The sequence below is a fragment of the Zea mays genome, chromosome 4 (genome assembly GCF_902167145.1).
Source record: "Zea mays cultivar B73 chromosome 4, Zm-B73-REFERENCE-NAM-5.0, whole genome shotgun sequence".
Classification (NCBI taxonomy): domain Eukaryota; kingdom Viridiplantae; phylum Streptophyta; class Magnoliopsida; order Poales; family Poaceae; genus Zea; species Zea mays.
The window spans coordinates 174,526,203-174,547,330 of NC_050099.1; the positions used below are offsets into that span (position 1 = coordinate 174,526,203).

The following is a 21,128-nucleotide window of genomic DNA, read 5'->3' on the forward strand; positions in this document are numbered from 1 at the left end:
AGGAACGGCACAAAAAGGCGACATAAAAGTACCTATCATACTTCACAGTGGATCGCCAATATTTCAAAGTTTTGTTCCAGAATGTGTCTAACAAGGCCATATTTTTGTTCAATGTTGCGGCATCATCCAATATTTCAATGAATGTGTATAGCCACCCTCCATATCTTCATGGATAGTTCGACTATCATGAGAAGCTTGAATGCGCTGTAACCTTTTATATAGATCGTAAGATATTCTACAACCTAGAAATGGTTATATATTCAAGCTTCTCATTTTTTTTGCAAAAGGAAACTAAATTATTCTAAGCTGATGTATCTCCACGCGATTAGGCAAACCGGTGGTAGTTGTATGACTAAGACGCAAACACCATGCGCGCAGCAAGCTGCCATTATGACACAAATGCACCGAACTGACATTGTGACACAATTCACATGCAAAAATTTTGTCAAGTGTTGAAAACATAGAATCCGTCAATAGAACCATTTTATTTTAAGACAATAACCTCTTTTACATATTATGGTGCTAACATTTGATTACTTTAATACTCTCTCGTTTATTTTGGAAATGCACGAGCATTGTACTAATATAAGAGACCATACACGTAGCAACTAACAGCATTAATACTTGCGTTGGTGACCAAAGGACACATTGACATTTTATTAATGCATGCACGTGCAGCTGTGAATTAATAATGTATGTATGTGGATCTTGGTGCTCGGTGTCAGGACTCATGGTGCTGAGCTCGCCACCACGTATCTCGGTGCCATGGTCTATAATGTTAAGCAATGTTATCTTGGCATCATGATCTACAACACCTAATTTCCTTATTATGAAAGCAGGAAGGATTGCCGCTCTCACGTTAGTCCACGTCGGTAAGAAATCCTTGGTCGTTCGATCGTTCTCACCCCTGCGTCGTGTGTGGATGATTCTAGTAGGTTTCTTCTCTCACCAGCTCTCGCCTCACTCATCCAGTCGCGCCAGCTCTCACCTTGCGTCTCCAATCTCGCCTCCCCCGCGTCTCCGGCTGCGTTTGCTCCACCGGCGCTCCACCCGCCCCACCGTCCACCGGCTCCCATGGCGCTCCACGACGTCTCCCCCGCGGCGGTCTCCTCCCCGTTGCGCGCCCTCTCACGCAGCCTCCCCCAGCGCCCAGGTCCGCCCCTCTTCCCCCCTCCCCGCCTCCTGGATTGCGCGAAATAGTTTTGAAGATGAACCGAACACCACAGAACGTTAGACGCCAACCTAGTGATTTGCTTGCCTGCCATTCGCGCTGCACGAACAGAATTCCTACTCACGTTTGATAATATATGCAGTTATGTCTGCTTTGGGGATAACGCCGTCGAATAGATGACACTTGCTAAGGTGTTTATGGGATTTTTTTTTCTTTTTTTCCCGCGACTGTGCCTAAGCACTTTTTCATTAAGAGAAAATGCTTTCTGGGATAATCAAATTTGTTGTAGGCAGTAGTCCGACCGAAATTTGCTCAGTTATGGACTTATGGTCTACAGAGGATAGTTGCACTACTCGATCTCACAAAGTATGGGTGTTCAGTAATTAGTTTAACAGTGATTGTTGTGAAAAACAAATAATGTGGCAAACTCTTGACAACAGATGTCCTACTTCACTGGCTGTGGTTGTTTACCAAACCAGTCTGTCATGATTTACTCCACAAAATTTGCAAGACCTCAGGCTGGACCGGTGGACTTCGCTGGCAGGCCTCTGGTTTTTGGACGATCGGACAAGAGGCGAGTGGTTACATATTGAGACCTTTTCCCCATGTTATGGGTTATCAGATTAGTCTTCATTAGCTTTTGATTCTCATGATATCAGAGCAGTTTTGATGCATGCCACTATTGAAGAAATCGAAGCAGAGAAATCCTTCATCGAAGACCAAGCTGTATGTTACAGTGTATCTGCATTGAGAAGGCCCTTTTGCCTTGTCAGGTTTTGTTCCTCTCGTTTTGACTAGCTGTTGGTGTGTCTTCAGAAAGAAAAGATGGAGAAGGCAATCGAAATAGTCCAAGCTAACTTCAACACTGTGAGGACAGGACGTGCAAACCCGGCCATGCTTGACCGAATTGAGGTTTCATGGTTGTCCTTGTTTTTTTCTTATATATGATGAAGTGCTAAGTGTTGCATGATCAAATATATTCCCCTGTGTTGGGCACATCTTCCATTTTGCATGCTTGTTATGGTTTCCTACTTAGCTGAAAGCCTGAAACTTTGTACAATATAGTGTTTCTCATAGCTCACTAACTGTAAATATAAAACCCTTATCTGATTTTAGCAAAGTAGAGTTTAGTGGCTGATTCAACTTTAGCGCACAGAGACTACTGGAAATGGTTGTACTGTTCTATTCAACTAAGATTCAATAAATGTTTCTTATAGGTTGAGTACTACAGAACTCTAGTAAACTTGAAGAGCATTGCACAGATAAGCACTCCAGATGCAACTTCTCTTCTTAATCAACCATATGATAAGTCAAGGTAAGCTTATACTAATTAACCTTCCCAATGCAGAGCTGCTGTTAAGTTCTTTCATCCTATGTAATCACACCCATGAGATGGATCCAGATACGTTCCCTGTAATTATTGTCAAATCCTTTTCTGTTCCACTTTTTGAATACATAAAAAATGAACTTATTGTATTTATAATACAATTTTTGTCTTATATGATGCAGCCACAGGGCTTTAAATGCACCGCCACTATATCACGACTCATACAAGATAGCAAATGGTGGTTTCTAGCTTGCACCAAATGCAAAAAGTCTTCACCTCAAACCTCCACTGGATACCGCTGTACATCATGTGGTTGTACAGACGTAAAGTTTAGGTAACCCTAAACATACACATTTTATTTCCTACGATCCGTTTACGAACTGCTAACACATTCACTTGGCAGCTATAAACTTAGCTTTGTTGCCACTGATGGAACATGTGAAGCTGAGTTCTTCTGTTTCGATACCATAGCCAAGCGAATAGTAGGGAAACCATGTGATACACTTATTACAACACCTATAACTTCTCAGCGTTTCCCACCAGATCTAGCCGCCATTGTATCTTTGAAATTTACCTTTGTAGTCACCCTTAATATGTCAGCATTCTCAGTGACAAACAGAGTCTTCTCTATCCTATATGTGCTAACAAATCATGGAAGACAAACCTCGATACCATCTACAATGCTCAACTACCCTCAAGAGCAGCTGCTTACACAAGATGATGTGTTTGAATCTACGGCCACGTAGGATTCTCCAGCAACATCATTTGCTAAACTATCCACTTCCGCTAGACAGGAAAACACGGTACAAAACTTCTTACATAATAATGTCTTCAAGTTTCTGTAAACCATCTCGAAAATACGTAACATACTGAAACATATTTGACATGTTCGACGTGTCTTAGAGTATTACGATGCATCCAAGAATTCAGAGGTAATTTCCATGCACTTACAATATTAACTTATGTACATAGACACGTATAGGTATTTCCTCTACTGTTAAGTTATCAAAAACAGATGGTAAAAAGGAACAATGCTTAACCAGTTAATTAGCACAACATCACAAAAGAATAGCTATGGAATAATTTGAGTATAACGTTGTTGAAAAAGGCAGTTGGTAAAGGCACCCGCTCGCAACGGCAGGAGCTTGTGATTTTCTAGCTCTAAGACAATCTCTTCTTCAATATTATTGACTTTTTTGCAATGACTTATAGTATAATTAGATCAACATGACAACCTCACATGAACCTAAAATACGTGTATAAAACCAGTTTTTGATGAGGATGTAGCTTTTCACTCTTTTTTATTGAAATATAAAATAGAAATGATTGAATTTAGCTTACAAATTATTGTTGGAGTTGTCCTAAATATGTCATTATCTCATGAAGTTGAGCCTAAAAAAAGACTGTGCACACCAGGGCATCAGAGAAAGGCAGCTCTCCGAATTTCAGCTGTACATACTCATTCTTTTCAACCATCTAAGTTAACTGACACTTTTTCTTTTAATCACAGAATGTTGACGAATATACAGATCAACTGACCAACAATGAATTGTCATCACCACCCAAAAAGTATGTATGCAAATACTTTAGTTATAAAATGAAAACAAAGCATGACTTTTAAGCTTACAACTACAACTTTTATTCCATATTAATATAATACACTACATGCAGGATGAAGCACACCCAGGTTAGTAAAGCCATGCCAGATTCTACATGTTCCAAGAATGACAACATTTAGTCCATCCTGAAATACATCAAGGTATGGCACCATTTTACTTAGCTAATTAATTAAGTGTATGTTCTTCAAACTTTTTTCAATGTTTAGGGTTTCCATGGTTTTAGCTTTTCGACCTATTCCTCAGTTTCTGTGCTCCATTCTAAGACAAACATTGAGGTTCTAAGATGCCACTATTTTACTTTGCGCATAGACTGAATGTCTCTATTCTTCAAAAAAAAATCCCCAAAATTTACTGTTTATGGTTTTCCCTAATAATGGCGCCAGCTTGCTCAGCTCAGATAAGAGAAACCAGTGAGGTTATCAGGAACTCGGTTTCAATTAGTTTGTGGCTTTTAACACATGCATGGCCGATCGTCCTTTGCGAAAATGAAGTATATTTCGCTAACTCACCTTCTGCATGCTTCTTTGGGATATGTATGCTTCAATATACCATCGTGCGTACGTCGTGTGATCCCTGAATTCTAGAAACATACACACAACATTTTTTTACCATCGATCTTTATTTTAATCGAGACTGCATTATTAATCTGAATTGAATATACATTGTCAACGTAATCATGTTGTGGTTTGATTTATTTCTGTTTTTTTACATGCTCGCTTTTCTTATATGTCAGTCGTTTCTACTGCTTATTTTGTCCTCTGTACAACGACATCTTTCCGCTTATTATTACTGTTGTTTTTAAATGAAATTGTCACACGTTTAGGCTTGGTGCTGCAAATGTAGAACACACAATCAAGAAGGCCCAGTTCCTATTGGACTACATTACATTACATGAATCAACAAACCCGAACTGACAACCAGCCGATCATTTTGCCTAATCTGAAACATCAGGTAGATGAGAATATAACTTATTTGTGCATTAACAAAGAACTTGACCATATCAAGGTGCTCCATGTTGCAAAACTAACAGACAGACAAGAGCTTATTGATTAAGTTTTTGCCAAGCGTGTGATTCATTTTACCATTTGAGGTTGATGACATTATAGATATGCCTATCTATCCTACTTAAAAGAAACACCAAATGTTTAACTTACTTGGTGAAGGAGAGCAAGGGCATGAAACTGCACAAGAGCAGCTCTTGACTGCACAGGCTCTTGAACTTCATTGCTTCCTCACTCCAGCAATTTATTTCTTTAACGTTATCCTGTTTTTCATGATTTGTATTTAAATGCTTTAAACCTTTTCTTCAAACATTACCTAGATGCAGTTGCCAACGTTCTTAGTAAACTTGCTTCTATATTGCTCCTTTTTTCCTTATATATCGTCATAACAGTGTATTAGACTATTAGCCTCTTCATGTACCTTATTCGAGAAACACTTTAACTGACTTAGTACCTGCTTGCCGTGACCAGAGGGAAAGATAAAATAAACATGTTGTATGTTATTGTTTCTCTCCTTTCAAAGAATGTTATTTCTTTTATGATCCTGATATTACATTGAGCTCTTTAGTGTTGTCTATGCTAACATACTACTCTCATTTATATATAGGTATGAGGTTCCGTCACTTTTGGTCATGAGACTTTTATGTACATATTAATCTGATGTTGAAGCCTTCCTAAAACTGTCTGTCTATGCAAGAAAGGCTTAGTCACTTTTGACCAGTAGACTTTTATTTGCACACATAGAAAATGCCCCATCACTTTTGGTCATAAGACTTTTATGTACATATTAACCTGATGTTGAAGCCTTCCTAGAACTGTGTGTATGCAAGAAAAACTAGGTTACTTCTGGTCAGTAGACTTTTATATACATATGACTCTACTGTTGGAGCCTTTCTAGAACTATGATTGCCTATGTAAACTCTGCAGATACACTATTGCTAGACACTCAAGTATGCTAGTTTAATGCAACTTGCTATTTATTATAATCTAAATTTATATTACTACTATTGTTGTGCTATTGGTATAAAAAAGACAACACACGCGCGCAGGCGCGCACGTAACGCACTAGTATTATAAGAGCATCTCCAACAATGCCTCAAACTAGTGTCTCAAATTGAAATATGAGGCTCTACACAAAAAAAGTACTCCAACCGTGTCCTATTTCATAAATTTTTATCAAAAAAACTATAGGGTACCGTTTCAAGTGACTCAAATATACTACACCGTAGTGGGCTGCCCTATAATCTAGATTTAGGGCTTTACTGTTGGAGCGAAGTGTTTTGTTGGTGCCCTAAATTCTATAAAATATACTTATTTTTAAATTATAGGGCATTTTTATAGGTCACGTTGTTGGAGATGCTCTAAGTATCTAATCTAAATATATTTAAACTGTCTTCTCTGCTGCTGCGATGGTAGCCTGCGCGCGTAACGCACTAGTATTATAAGTATCTAATCTAAATATATTTAAACTGTGTTCTCTGCTGCTGCGAAGGTAGAGGCTGCTTGGCGAGTCAAAAATACATTTGGTCATCTTCCCTGCTTGGAGTTGGAGTTGAGACGCCGACGCGGCGCCCGAGAAGAATTTGCGGATGGATTCGCTGCGCAGCGTGTTGGAGTCGATTCAGGCGATGCAGATCCGCCCCGTGGTCGCCCAAATCATCACCCTAGGTGAGGCTGAGGTATACTCGGCTAACCCCGCTGTGCTCTGATCTCCCCCCCCTCGCAATAGGTGCGGTGCTGTTTCCTTCCTGGCGGAACATTCGGTACATACTCTGGTTATTTTGCAGGGATGATCCTAACTTCGGCATTGATCCTATGGAAAGGATTGGTCGTCGTAACAGGGAGTGAGTCGCCGGTTGTGGTGGTTCTATCTGGAAGCATGGAGCCTGGGTTTCGAAAGGTTAATTCCTCCTTTGCCTTCTTTTATATCATCTTACACCATCAACATGGTATGCTGTACACGTCGGGGCAGCGAAGTTTGTGACCGATAACCTGGATTTCAGCAACTTATGCACCACACACACACCAAAAAAAAATGGTGGTTTGTTTCTCAGTAATATACCAGTTTCATCGGAAACTTATAGAATTTCATCAGTAGTTAAATGCCTTGTAGGGTGATGTCCTGTTTCTGCACATGAATAAGGACCCTGTCCGCACAGGAGACATAGTTGTTTTCAATGTCGAGGTAAGTCCTACTGGATTCCTATTCCTTTCTTGTCGTTTGTCCATAGATTACTAGTATCTGAAATTTTCTGAAGCTTGATGGATTCGTTGTTCTTTCTATATATTTATTATTTGTGATGTGTGCTCGTACATGACGTGCTAGCGACTGGTTCTCTATCATTGTATCTGTTGAAACATTGCAGGGCCGTGATATTCCAATTGTCCATCGTGTGATCAAGGTAGCAAGCTACTGTATTTAATAGTTTGATTCTATTGTAGATTATATACCATACTTGGATTGTGGCTTGAGTTTTCTTTTGTCCCCTCATAGGTTCATGAGCGCCATGATACGGTGGACTCTGACATTCTCACGAAAGGTAGCCATATTTTTTTACAGCTGCTTTATTTTGCTTCATGAGCATTTTCAAGAACAGAAATAAACTAACTGTGTCTCATCAGGTGACAATAATCCCGGGGATGACCGAGTCCTGTACGCACATGGGCAGCTTTGGCTGCAGCGACAGCACATCATTGGACGGGCTGTTGGGTGAGTTTTTCTTCCCACTTGACTCTTGAGGGAATACATTACTAGTGTGTTTGGTTTGAGGAATAAAGTGATCCATCTTCTTCTCACTACTCACTTTTTTATTTGGTTTGTGGAATAGAATGGGTTGATCCATCATCAACTCATTCCTCATAAGCTAATAATTAGTATATACATGAGGAGTGGGTTGATTCCCCCAAAATTAATGGAATGAACTTATGATGCATCACCTCATGAAGCATAGAGTGACTACACAAACCAAACACACCATACATTCACTGTCATGACTGATGATTAACGATTGTTTACTCCATCTAACTCTTGTTCCCTGTTATTTAATGTTAACACTTGAGCAGCTATCTGCCTTATGCTGGGTGGCTTACAATCGTCATGACGGAGAAACCAGTCCTCAAGGTATGAGCATTCTGGTTTATTAGGCACATAGTGGTTGAACAAATGGAGTGTTAAACAAATGGCCAGTGCTTTTGTGTTGGGCTGAGTTTGTTACAAGTAATAGGAGGGTCTGTTACTGGTGTGTTTTTGGTTGACTTCTGTCGTTTGTTGGTGCAGTATCTGCTAATTGGTGCACTGGGGCTGCTGGTGGTAGCATCCAAGGAGTGACGTTAAAGGTAGGATCGATGAACAGTGAGAAGAGTATGCGGAGAGGAGAAAAGCTGTAGAGAAACACAATTGTTATGTTGAAGAAAGCTGTATTGCATACATGATACAATGTTGGAGTACAAGTATATATAATATCTCATCCTGTGTTAAACTATACTGCATGTATGACATGATTGATTGTCTTGCAACCAGAATATGATCAGGATCCACGACCTAGATTTATTGGTGTTGTGGAAATCAAGAGAAAACAGTTTATAGGGGATTTTCTTGGGTCTGTTATTACTAATGACAAGTTGACTTGGAACAGGGAGGGGGGGGGGGGGGGTGAAGGGGCATTCTTATAGGTATACATTTTGATTTCAGATTTATTCACGCCTTGCCTGCGCTTGTCACCGCACTTGCCAGGACCCAGATGATGGCCACTGCACGCAGAGTGTTCGACAAAATGGCCAGGGCGGGCTCGCTGTCAGCACGCACATCTACAACGCCATGTTGATTGATTCTCCTATAACACCGTCATTGCCCTCTACTGCAGGAAGGGCATGAGGTACGAGGCCATGTGTGCGCGGGACTGCATGGCATGGGCAAGGAGGGGATACGAGCGGACACTGTCACATGGAACCCCTTGATCCATGGCCTGTTCAAGGATGCCAGGGTGAAGGAGGCGGCTCAGCTCTTCACGGAGATGGTAGCGACACAGGTGATGCCGGACAATGTGACCTAGACCACACTGATTGATGGGCAGCAGTTCAATCAGTTCACTTACAAGGCTCTCATCCATGGATTCTGCAAGCCAAGGAGCTAGATGAAGCCAAGGAAACCTTCTTTCACATGGTTGATGAAGGTGCTTTGAATGCATCTTATATCTTATGGTTCCAGTTAGTAAAAAAAGCGACCTAGTGCTGGAGATTCCCATATGAGTGGAGTGGGGTCTGTCTGATATGGTTCCAGTTAGTACCACTAGCTAATTGCAAGGACCGCATTTGGCAGTTGAAATGGCACTAAGATCATTGTGTCGCTATCGTAGGCAACCAGTTTGCAATCTCACTGATTATCTTGCGAGAATATCATAAACTATATCTTCTGATGACGTGGTTGCTTTTGCTGTATGCTGGGTTTTCACCCAATTATATCATATTTTCATGGCTTGTCGATGGTTTCTGCAAGAAGAACAATGCAGATGCAATGCTAGCCACCCCTGATGAACTTACGGAAAGAGGCCTTCCACCAGATAAAGCGGTATATAGATATCTGATTCCAAGGCTTTGCAGAAAAGGGCTGGTTGATCAGGCACAATAAGTGTTTGACCAGATGCAGGGCAAAAGCCTTAGTTGGTGGCAGCCTTGTATTCACCACACTTGCATACACGTATCTGACAGAAGGAAAGCAAGTTATTGCTTCCAATATCTTGGATGATATGGCAAATAATCAATACATAACGCCCAAGTTTTACAAATGTCTGTGTACCTCTTATGCTGATTGAAGGAAACCCTTAATATGATGTGGGTTTGCGGCTTTGCGCTATTTTGAGAGGCTTAATCACAAAGAGTGTACAAACTGATGCACCAAGCGAGGCTGGGACCAATGAAGCTTGCAGTTGAGAATGGGGTATGTGCTCCTGTTTCAAGGCCAGGCTATCTAGGGGCAGGGGCTACACCTGATACTTGAGTACAATTGGATCAGTCTTCGTTGGTGTTATCGCTGAATACCTTGATCTTTGAGATGTATTATCTGGGATTGTGTTGCAGCCAGGTGTGGAAGATATTCATCCCTTGCGGCTTTCAGCTTTGGGTCAGTATTCAGCTCCGAAGAAAGTATTCAAGCCAAATGAGAATATGAAAAACTTCTGTCAAGGCTCTGTCCAAAGCGTATAAGGAAGTCTATTGGTGCCAGGCAAATATCGCTTGATTCTTTGGGTGGTGTTGGTGGTACAGAAACTGTGCTGGACTGCAGACCGACTTGCTCAATGAAATTTGCCGCATCGGGGTGTGCTGTCATCACTGTGATCAGGTCGATGAGACAGCTGATCACCTGCTCACTAATTGTGCCTATACGGTTCTGTTGAAGATAGATCCTCTGATTACTGGTGGAGCACAGACAGTTAGTGGACTGGTGCAGAAAGGCCTCAATTCTTAAGCATCAGAATCTCTTATGTTTTCAAATTCAATGGTGCTGCCCAGACATGGCAGGTGCCTTGCTGCTTGCTGATGAGGAGCTGCAGCTTTGGGGAATGGCTGGGGGCTCTAGGGCTTAGACTGTCTCCAGCAACGTTCTCTATATACATTCTCTATATCCGTCTTTTACAGTGTTCTCTAAAAGATTTCATCTCCTATATCTACTTTCTCTCCAACAACGTCCTCTAAATCACGTCCTCTATATGTAAATACCTATATTAAAGACATTTTTAATTTTTTAATTTTTGTACATACGTATTTGTCATACTCTCAAATGTATTGTACATATTTTAGTTTTATTAAAGCGGTTGTTTAAAGTATTCAAATAGATAGAGAATCGTTTAGAGAAACTCTACATATAGAGGATCCAGCAGCGTTCTCTAAATTTAGAGGACCGTTTAGAGGATGTTGCTGGATGGAGTAGAGGACGTCCTCGTCCTCTAAATTTAGGGTACAGGACCCTTTAGAGCTCCTTGTTGGAGCTAGTCTTACCCTAGTACCTAAGGCATGCATGTAAAGGTAAGAACGGGCAGTAAGTTGTCCTTTTGTATAATGGTGATGATATGCAGCTAATCTCTACTACTAATTATGTAAGTAACATAGGCGTCCACACTCGCACGTTCTGTCGCGCCCGCGCCGCATCCACCCCGCGGCCGCACCCTGCCGGCAGCCCCACATCCCGCCTTGCTCCTTCCATCCTCACCCTCATCCCGCCGCCCTCCTTCCATTTTTAGCTTTGACGGGTGGATCCCCAACGCTCCCTTCCATCCTCGCGGATCTCCCACCCTCGAATCCCGCGCTCCCTCTGGGTCGGCAATGAGGTCCAGCAGGGGTCGCACAGCGCCGGTCTCCACAGGGCGCTGCAGGTCTCCTCGAGCGTCCGGCAAGCCGCCGCCAGCTCCTCGGCGCGCTCCGTCACGTCCCTCGCGCGCTCCTCGTCCACGATCCCCTGCCGCCGCCGCCCCTCGTCCTCCTCCTCCTCTTCCTCCTCGGCGATCTCCTCGAGCACGCTATTGAGCTCGCGCGCGGCGCGCTCCACGGCATGCATCTCCGCGAGGTGCCCCGACGTGGTCGCGGAGCCGGAGCAAGATCCCTTCTTTTCCTTGCGCCTCCACTCCTCCGCGATCCGCTCCTGGAGCGTGGACATGGGCGCCACCCACTGTGCCTGCTTCGGCGGCGCGACTGGGGGCCGGTGGCCGCGGACGCCAGGTCCTGGCACGGCACCGTGCCGACCAGTGCCCACGTGGTGAAGACGAGGACAGAGCTCATGGTGTACAGCGCCAGTCCGAACCCGCACCCCACGCCCATGCCCGAACTCCCCACCGTGCTTGGGAGAGGTGGTGGCAACGACGTTGAGGGAGATGGCGACAAGCAATCCTAGCAGGGGCATGGCGCAGAGATTCAACCGCCTCGGTCAGCGGAGACGGCACCAACCCGCCGTGTGCTCTCAAGTCTGCGATCCCTGCTTTCAGATCCCCTTCTTCCTCCCTTTGCTCCTGAAGCGCGTCCCCTTCTTCCTCCCTTTGCGCTCCCTTTGTTCAGCGAAGACGACAACCAGCAGTAGGAACTGTGATGTTCTTGTTGTGGTGGTCAGATCCCATGAGCCGTGGTTCTGCCCTCACCGGCCACAAGGTGGAGGAGCTGGCGGCCATAGGACCCTCCCTGGGCGCGGACCACGTCAACACCAGTGCCGGTGAAGAGGACGTGGAGAATGACCTGTCAACCCAATATCATCCAACCTGTCGCGTCGTCGTCCTCGCTAGATCTCCGCTCGCTCGTCCGTCACTCAACTTTGATTCATCTTCCTTCCATCTGCTTCTCTTCCTCTCAAAATCTCCTCTGAAATTAGTTTTGTCGGTGCTCCTAAATAGGTGTTTGCGAAGATGGCGAGACAGGGACATGTGATGTTCTTGTTGTGGTGGTCTTGGCTTGTGCACTGGGAGCCATAGCTGATGGCTCTGATCACAAGTATAAGGAACGGAATCATGTTCCATTTCAGAATGCACCCTAGGAATCTGCATACCAATGTCCGCTTAGAATTGCTGGCCTTTCAGTATTTTTGGGATTTGTCAAACAATCACTTCACTAGAGAAATCCCATTCAATATTGGTTTCATGCAAGTGTCTACACTGTATGTGATAGCAATCATATTTATTGAAACAAATGTTTTTGGTTTAATTATTGCAAGTAGTTATTTAAAATATGTAAATTATATGTATCGGGTCCTTAGAAGGAAGTTTTCTAGCCCTATACCATCAGTGATTGGCCTTATGCAGACACTTGCAATATTATAAGTTAAATTGTGCTTCTGAGGTTTCTTAAATTTTAAGCAAAGGTGGTGGCACTAATGGACTTTTTTTCATTTTTACTTTGCAATGATCCAGGGATCTTAGCTTCAATGAGCTATCTGGCCCAATACTGTCTATACTGGGCAACTTGACATACACTAAGAAATTATAAGCTATTTTTTATTTGTTACACATTTGTTCCTAATGAAATCCTTGTAGTGCTCCGAAAGGTAATCAGGTATTGGAGGAACTTCCTTGCTGTTCCCAATCTTGAACATAGCAGAAATCTGTTGGCAAATAAAAGGGAAACATTCATACATGAATCTTGAACATAGCAGAAATCTTGAACATTATGATTAAGTTACTAATTGTGAAAAAAACCAGAACGGGTGGGTAAATCTCACGATTTTTTTTGTTGTCGCAGGTTCCTGGATCTGAACAAGCCTGGCACAAAAATTAGGAAAATAACAAAGCACGGTTGGGATGGGGATGGGACGATTCTGATATGAATGATTGAATTGCCGCTCATCTTACCTGACAGATCGGTAAATATCTTCCCTTCCTTCTTGATCCTCCTCTCCCATATTTGTCGCCTGTATTAGGTGGTGAATCTTAACGTTCTTGATTCTTGCTGGTGTCTCCTATTTATATGTGTTTTTTGTCTGTGTCATGATAGTAATGTATTTCATGGCAATCTTTATAGCATGGTAGTAGCTTTGTTTAGATTGAAGTGATTTTTCTTTGACAGTCAAAACACATGTATTGGCATGTTCATGTCAGATGCACACTTAGGATAGTAGAAGTAATGCATTATATTGACTGACTGGGCATCATCATATGAACCTAGCTCATTTCCTAATCCAGATATGTTGGATTTGATTGTTGGCTAATTTTTCTCTTTTGGTTAAGGTGGGTTCTGCTGGTTGATGGTCATTGGTGACCATATGCTTCTGTAAGAAACATTTTTCTGTTGTTTATGCATGATATTTGTTGTTGTTGCTTCATTCAATAATATGTAATATACAAATTTTGTTGCAGCCTCAGATGTTATGGATGCCAAAAAAACATCTATTTAGTTACCCCGGTGTATTTTTAGAATTTTACTATTGTGCTCAATTAGGCTGCTATTGTGCTTGTAAATCTTATGGAGTTTTTTTTCAATATGACAGTCTACTAGCTATTGCTGAGGAGACCTTGGCAGAGTTTCTGTCGAAAGCAACAGGAACTGCTGTCGATTGGGTGCAAATGGTTGGGATGAAGGTAATTCACTTATTGTGACAAAAAGAAAGATATGTGCCATGTGTTGTCTACTTAAATTCTGTTTTGGCTAATTACTTAAAGCATGTATTCCTTTACAGCTTGGTCCGGATTCCATTGGAATCATCGCTGTTTCGTACAATTGCAGTGGCGTAGCAGCCCAAGCAGATCAAGGTCTGGTTCCAGAACCGCAGGTGCGTACGTCGCCGGAACACCCCGAGCCTCTCTCTCCGTCCATCATCTCGACTCTGTTTACGCCTCCGCTTATCTGCTGATAAATTATGCGCTCCTGCTGCTGAAATTTGTCTCCCCCACCCCCTCTTTTTTTAGTTTTGCTGTCTTCGGTTGGGTTAAATTATTATTAATGGGACGAGCTTCCTTGTTAGCTGCATATATGTGGGATGTTTGCTTTCATGTAAGTAAACTCCCAATCTCTTTCGATTCGGACCCTTCTTTCGTCTTGTTTACAGTCGTGCTAGAATGGTAGATGCGCATACCAATAGTAACACCATTGCTTCTATGAGATTACACGACTCCAAAGCGACTTGATCTCTGCAGATGTGGTCATGCTCCTTGCTCTTCATGTTCATGCAGTGTACCTCTTCCGTCGTGTATCCTTTGCATCTCTCTGTTCCCATAGCAGAATCAGTAGAGTTGGGGGGAAAATAGTAGCCTGATGGCAGGTGCTGTATTGTTAGTGAACAATGATTCTTCACCGACGAGTTCTTCTTCTTCTTCTTTTAATCCAAAGAGCTTGACAAACCTATCCGGCTATCTTGTGCAGGTTGTTGCCCATTTCGGAGCATCATGGTGTGTGATGTCCCTGTCCATGAACTACAAGTTTGAGGAGCTGGCGCAGACCCACCCCGAGGTCTTGTTCCTCTACGTGGACGTCGACGATGTCCAGGTAACAAAGCTCTTTGATCCTGTATGCAGGTCTCATGTCTTGGTTTTTCTTATGTCCTTTCGGATTCTTAGGGAAAACTGGTTGAATCACTGTCTCTTTTTTCTCCTGAAAGTTACTAGAAACGCCTCTTGCTAGTTTTTTGGTTAGTTCTTCTAGAATTCAGAAAGTTCAAATATGTTGCATTTAGTTGTTCTAGGACCAACAAAAAATTGTAAAATTACTTGAATAATATATTTATATGATTTTTATGGAAAAAATATATTCTTTTGAATCATAATCCAGCTTACCAGCCAGATTGTTTTCATGGAGTATTTCTGATTCCAAAAACGTTTTTTAAGAGAATATAAATCTGAAACATTTTTTAAAAAAAATCTAAAACTCTACCCACACACTCTTAGTCCAGACTTCTGACAAAAAAGTAAAAAACAGAAGATAAACTCTAAAAAGCAGTTGTTTAGACTGCTATAGTTGTAATCCCTGCGATGGTTTATGTCAAGCCTGACATCCAAACAAAATTTTAGTTAGCTGCAGAGTGTTCTGTAGGGCAATTGATCTTCACAGTTGTTTAGTTTTAAATATCTAAATTATAGCTGCATCTTGTTCCTTAATGGTTAGCTGCTTTCTTCTCACAAAGCTCATATTAGTTGTCGAGGGTTTTCCAAAATCCTTTGTTGTTTATGGTATGAAGTTAAACTGTGAACTTGGTTGTTCTGTTCCCTCCAATAGAATCCAGGAATAAACTTGTTGGATTGCTGCCCAACATGGAAACAAGGAACCGGTATCACTTTCGTAGTCAAGGAGCCTGCTGGTCTTTTCAGCACAGAAGCCAAGAAGGCGTACCAAGTTCATCACATGATTGATCATTCCGACAGTGGACACCTCGGCACGGAACTGCTTGTCCCCATGTTGAAACCCATCTAGCCTTTTCACTGCAATTGGAGTTGAGCTTGAGCCTGCAGGAAGTTGACCTTTGAACACCGAGCCAAAGGCGCCTTCTCCCAACTTCACCGAGAAGTTGTCAGTGGCGCGCTGCAGATCGTTGTGCCGGAAGGTGGTCAACCTCGCAGTGGTATTCTCAAATACCAGAAGAACGCTCTCTTGGCGGCAGCAGCATCTCCTTCGAGTTAGCACGGGAAGGATTAGCAAAACTGCAACAACTCCACTAGCAACTATACCAATGAGCGTAGCCTTGTGCACTGCAGCAGCTGGCAGCTCGGATCGGCATGCCTGAGTGAATAAGAGGGTTCCTCCTCCATCGCTAGTGTGCTGTTCTTGGAGGTTGACCAGGTCTCCATGCCAAACAAAACAGTCAGTGTCGTTATATGTGTAAGCACTGCAGCTGCAACTGTTGAAGCAAGTCACTTGACAATCCTCAGGGCTCCCAGCATTTGCGTCAGGGTTGCAGCTACCATACGGTCCGCATATCTTGTACACCTCACAGTCTCACACTGTGGTATGTGGCTCCGACCAGTATAGGGTCCATTTCTAGCCCTCATTGAGCCATAAGAATTGCTTTAATTAACTGCTTTAAAAAACTGAATTCTTTCTCGAAACTAAAGTATACACTGTGAAACTGCACTAACCAAAAGTCGTAGACATCTGTTTCAAATCCTTGATGCACATATTCTCTTTCTCTGGATTGATCTATCATTCCCAACTTCGGAGCATACCCTCCAAATCCTGATCTCCAGTCTAAAAGATTTCTTCTCCATTTCACTTGTTCCTCGCCTCCAGCAGAGTATCCACATCTCGGTCCCAATATCTTATTGATCAGTACTAAAACCAACATGGATCGATACGATTTTATCTTGATTTTTTGAGAATAGAATCGACACCATAGAGTACAGATAATCTGTAGGAAACAGTCAGCTTTGATGAGTTTTAATTTAGCTGCAGAGTGTTCTGTAGGGCAATTGATCTTCACAGTTGTATAGTTTGAAACATCTAAATTATAGCTGCATCTTGTTCCTTTATGGTTAGCTGCTTTCTTCTCACAAAGCTCATATTAGTTGTCAAGGGTTTTCCAAAATCCTTTGTTGTTTATGGTATGAAGTTAAACCGTGAACTTGGTTGTTCTGTTCCCTCCAGTAGAATCCAGGAATAAACTTGGCTGCTATTGGATCAACAAACTTTCTTTCATTCTTATTAGATTTTGATATACATTCCTTGCACTGGTTATTGAATGCTACTAACTATTCGCTATGGTGATAGTAGATTAAGGAAAGCATGTGCTTAGATGTTACTTTCCTGTTAATATATTTTGTAGAATAAAATTGATCCAATCTTTAACGTTGTTGTGTGAAGAACTGTGCTTCTAAATTTTAAACATGTGTTTCTCTGCAGTCTCTCCTTGGTCTGGGCTGAGAGTATAGTCTATAATAAGCCTTATTCGTGTTTTATGTAATGTTGATTTTGTACTAAATGAAACATCACTGATAGGTGCAACCTGTATGGAAATCACCCGACCTCAGAAAGGCCCAACAGAAATCACATGCTTCTTTACCTCTGGTGTCCGTGCTACTGGCCCAAGCCGAGGGCAGTCTTGGCTCCAAAACCAAGTGGGAAAGAAACCTTCACCTCAAATGGTTCTCATGGACCCTAGGTATGAATTGAACCAACCTTCGAATGAAAGCTATTCGGTTTTTAGTCAGATGTTTGGTTGGAGTCTCAATGCATTTTTCTATTTCCCGTTTGGTTGTGTAGAATTGAGGCATGTTGAGGTGTATGTCCAAATACATATGCTGGAAAGGTAGTATATCGGCTGCAACTGTTTGTCAGCAGAACCAGCTGGTGGAGACGATCCAGAGCCCCGAGTTATGGTTGCTTTAGACAATTCATCTGAACCCGTCCTGTCCCAGGTAATATAAAGCTCTGCTATAACAAATATACGTGTAGCCTTTTGTCACGGGTATCATCCGTGCGCATTCTAGCAGGCGACGCGTCCGTTGTATGATGCTCGTGCTTTGTCGCTCCTCCACTAACAGTGTCAACCGGATTACTCCAACATCATTTTTTCACCAAATGTGAGCATGCTAAGAACTCTGTTATATCTCATCCTTGCAGCCCTCACCCAATTAAGCAATTTTGATGAGCAAGACAATGTCCCAAACACAATCGTGGGAGCAGCGCACGGACATGTACATGAGCCCCTTCGTACCTATGGTTGCAGTGCAGTGGTAAAATAACTAGATTAAAATAATGAAGTTTATGTATAGCTATGGATTTTGAAACATTTTCTCATAACAATGTAACACATTTATACATAACTTGTTGTGTTAATATGTTTCCGTTGCAACGCACAGACACTCATCTAGTGATACAAAAGCCCCCGTCATTACCTTTGACTTGTCCGATTGTACTAAGTTGGGCCAATAATACCAGGCCCAAAGGCCTAGGAGGAAGAAGATAAGGGTGCCCGTTTCTCTCCTCGACGACGACATTCTCAACTCTGAAACGGCGATGTCACGGCTACTCCCGCCCGTGCTCTCTCCTTTACCGGCGTTCTCGCTGCCGCCGCCGCTTCTTCCTCGCATCCACATCCGCACGTCGGCGGTGAGAGGCGGTGCGGCGGAGAACGCGATGGCGTCCGGGACGACGGCGAGGGAGCGGCGCCTGGTCAAGGTGCGGGAGGAGCGCCGCCGCCGCGAGTACGACCGGGAGCACACCTACCCCGGATGGGCCAAGTACGCAGCTTGCGCCTCCTTTCCCTCTCTCTCTCTCTCTCTCTCTCTCTCTCTCTCTCTCTCTCTCTCTCTCTCTCTCTCTCTCTCTCTCTCTCTCTCTCTCTCTCCCTCTCTCTCTCTCACTATGTATTGGCTGGATGCCATCGTTTGTTTGTTCCGTTTCTCAGTTGTTTTCGTCTCGGCCTTCTATTCCTGTCGAAATCCAAATGCTTGGCTGCTGTTTCTTAATGCCGTGATATGGTAATGCAGGGTACTGGAGAACGCCTGCAGGGATGATGAAGAGCTCCGCGCCATTCTTGGTGATAGCATCGGCAACCCGGAGCTCATGAAGCAACGGGTAAGTGCTGTTGCTGAGTTCAATTCTTTTGCTCTTCCTATTTCGCTGTTTTACTGGGAGAATTTGCTGACCCTGGTAAACAGTACTCATGCCATGCCTTGTGTACTACGCGATTCACAGATCCAGGAAAGGGTGCGCAAGAAAGGCAGGGCCCAATTCAATAAATCCAAGACAGGCTCCATTGTTGCTTTTAAAGTCAGCTTTCGAGAGTGAGATTCTCACCCGCTATAGTCACGTTTGTGTTTCTCTGTTTTCCATTTCGAAGGATCAGAAGTGGAGTGTGCTAATAGTTCCTACGGCACATATGATACTGTGATAGGATCAGCTTAGTTGGACTACCTGAGCTGAGCTGCTAAACACATGCTTCTAATGAAATGGCTCCATGTTTCTGTAAAAATATACATTTGCACATATCTTTTGATTCTGTTTAACTTTAATGGCCTTGGATAATAGATGATCATCTCCTCACTTTACATCCTCAACCAACTTGTATTTACATGCTAAAACGTTTGTACCTCGTTTATAAATCCTAAACTAGCACATGAAGACGAATCAACACTCAATAACTCGGTGTCTGGATTAATGGCACTCACATTTCACAGGCAATAGATTTGATGCTTGTTGTCACCCCATTTCTTCCCTTGCTCTATGTATGTCTGATTCTCAGTCCAAATGAGCTGTGCCAATGTCTGAATATTCATGTTTTTTTTCTTGTTTATTCCACTTTCAAATGTAATAGATCTTAGTTCTTGTCTTCCGTAGAAGCAGGGGGTTTATGAAATCGTTGTTTTTTTTTTCTAAAACGGAAGAGCTTTAACAAGTTAAGCTTGAATGACATTTGTTCTTTTATTGTTGCAGCTTTAACCCATTGAATTCTTTCATTTGGTTTGAGCTCTTTGGAGAACCAACAGATCGAGATGTTGACCTGCTTGGTGGTGTAAAGTGGCATTGTACAATTTCATTGGATTCTCCTTATTCAGAAAACAACATACTGTCTTGACGTGAAGTGTTCTTTACAGGTAGTCCAAGCTTGGTATGTCATGGGAAGGCTAGGAGCTTACAATTCTTCAAATTTGCAGGTTGGGTTCATTCAAATTTATCTTTTTATTTCCTTTGTTGGCTACTTAATTCGTCAGTTCTTTCGAGAACATGTAACGTTGCCAGTTTCAATGTCAGCTGGCCAACTCAATGATGGACTACGACCCTTCATATGATTCTGAAGAAGCTTCCACAGTAATGCCATCATCTTTCCATGATATCAGTGATGTTGAGTTCCAAGACAATTGGGCCAGGGTTTGGTGAGCGTTGGAACCATTTGGCAGTTTGGGCACTTGTAAAAGGATATGTGCAGACTCTGAAATTCCCCTCACTGTTTTTTCCTTTCAGGGTGGACCTTGGAACCTCGGATTACCTTGGCTTGGATGTATTACTAAACTGCTTAACACAGTTGAGCTCAGAGTAAGACATATTTCACTTATCATGTAAAATACACTTGCAACTTTGTATTCCTTGAGCACTAGCTTTATGATATGACATCACTTCTGAGCGGGCCACATGCATAATGAAATGCTGTATATTATTTTTCAGATTTGGAAGCATTCCTCCTTATAACTCAGCCTTGTTGCCTTGACTGGTTCTGCAGGCACTTGGGTATCAAACAAGTGGTTTTTGGAGGCAAGAAAATGGGTGACTGGGAAGAGGGCATGACGAGCTCTGATTATGGATACAAGCACTTCAAGATATGATAAATTTACAGGTGACAAGCAACGGTGGTGATGCAAGGCTGGCCGAGAAATTTGATCAAGACTGCATGCATCTCGATGTGCCCTTGTATGTAAATAAATAAATTGTCATGGGTTTTATTTTATCGTCGTGATAGCAGTGAATTTTAACTAACAGCTCAAGGCAGGCTAGCAGAATAGAAAAATATAATATGGATGCATGTCTTGTTTCAGACACGTCTGTTTCTTGATGATGATGATGATAATGATGATGATTCTTGCAACGTCAGGAAAACTTGACGAGTCAATCAGGTG

General features: G+C 42.6%; 2 protein-coding genes across 17 annotated transcripts; both read left to right on the forward strand.

Annotated features, from left to right (window-relative positions):
- The first annotated feature begins 2,730 nt into the window (after positions 1–2,730).
- Positions 2,731–10,820, forward strand: LOC103654093 (signal peptidase complex catalytic subunit SEC11C). 5 transcript variants are annotated; one of them, XM_008680896.3, is made up of 12 exons: positions 2,731–2,832; positions 4,009–4,067; positions 4,170–4,257; positions 6,611–6,786; positions 6,906–7,018; positions 7,232–7,303; positions 7,485–7,520; positions 7,613–7,658; positions 7,741–7,828; positions 8,182–8,239; positions 8,396–8,454; positions 8,810–10,820. In XM_008680896.3, exons 4-11 carry the CDS (start codon positions 6,708–6,710, stop codon positions 8,444–8,446), a joined length of 543 nt encoding a protein of 180 aa, XP_008679118.1. In that variant the 5' UTR covers positions 2,731–2,832; positions 4,009–4,067; positions 4,170–4,257; positions 6,611–6,707; the 3' UTR covers positions 8,447–8,454; positions 8,810–10,820. The 5 variants fall into 5 exon arrangements, with proteins under 5 accessions (XP_008679118.1, XP_008679116.1, XP_035823294.1 ...); XM_008680894.3 differs by having other exon boundaries at positions 8,852–8,971; XM_035967401.1 differs by having other exon boundaries at positions 2,732–2,832; positions 6,611–6,797.
- A 2,513-nt stretch (positions 10,821–13,333) lies between these two features.
- Positions 13,334–21,108, forward strand: LOC100273361 (uncharacterized). 12 transcript variants are annotated; one of them, XM_035966759.1, is made up of 16 exons: positions 13,338–13,453; positions 13,818–13,860; positions 14,078–14,168; positions 14,267–14,359; positions 14,950–15,072; positions 17,512–17,674; positions 17,776–17,930; positions 18,136–18,248; positions 18,454–18,755; positions 19,005–19,092; positions 19,213–19,301; positions 19,951–20,029; positions 20,112–20,171; positions 20,269–20,390; positions 20,479–20,550; positions 20,735–21,108. In XM_035966759.1, the coding sequence occupies exons 9-16, from the start codon at positions 18,532–18,534 to the stop codon at positions 20,835–20,837; spliced, it is 837 nt and encodes a 278-aa protein (XP_035822652.1). In that variant the 5' UTR covers positions 13,338–13,453; positions 13,818–13,860; positions 14,078–14,168; positions 14,267–14,359; positions 14,950–15,072; positions 17,512–17,674; positions 17,776–17,930; positions 18,136–18,248; positions 18,454–18,531; the 3' UTR covers positions 20,838–21,108. The 12 variants fall into 12 exon arrangements, with proteins under 12 accessions (XP_035822653.1, XP_035822645.1, XP_035822654.1 ...); XM_035966754.1 differs by having other exon boundaries at positions 18,375–18,755; positions 20,257–20,390; positions 20,735–21,097; XM_035966755.1 differs by having other exon boundaries at positions 20,257–20,390; positions 20,735–21,097.
- Positions 21,109–21,128: the final 20 nt, after the last annotated feature.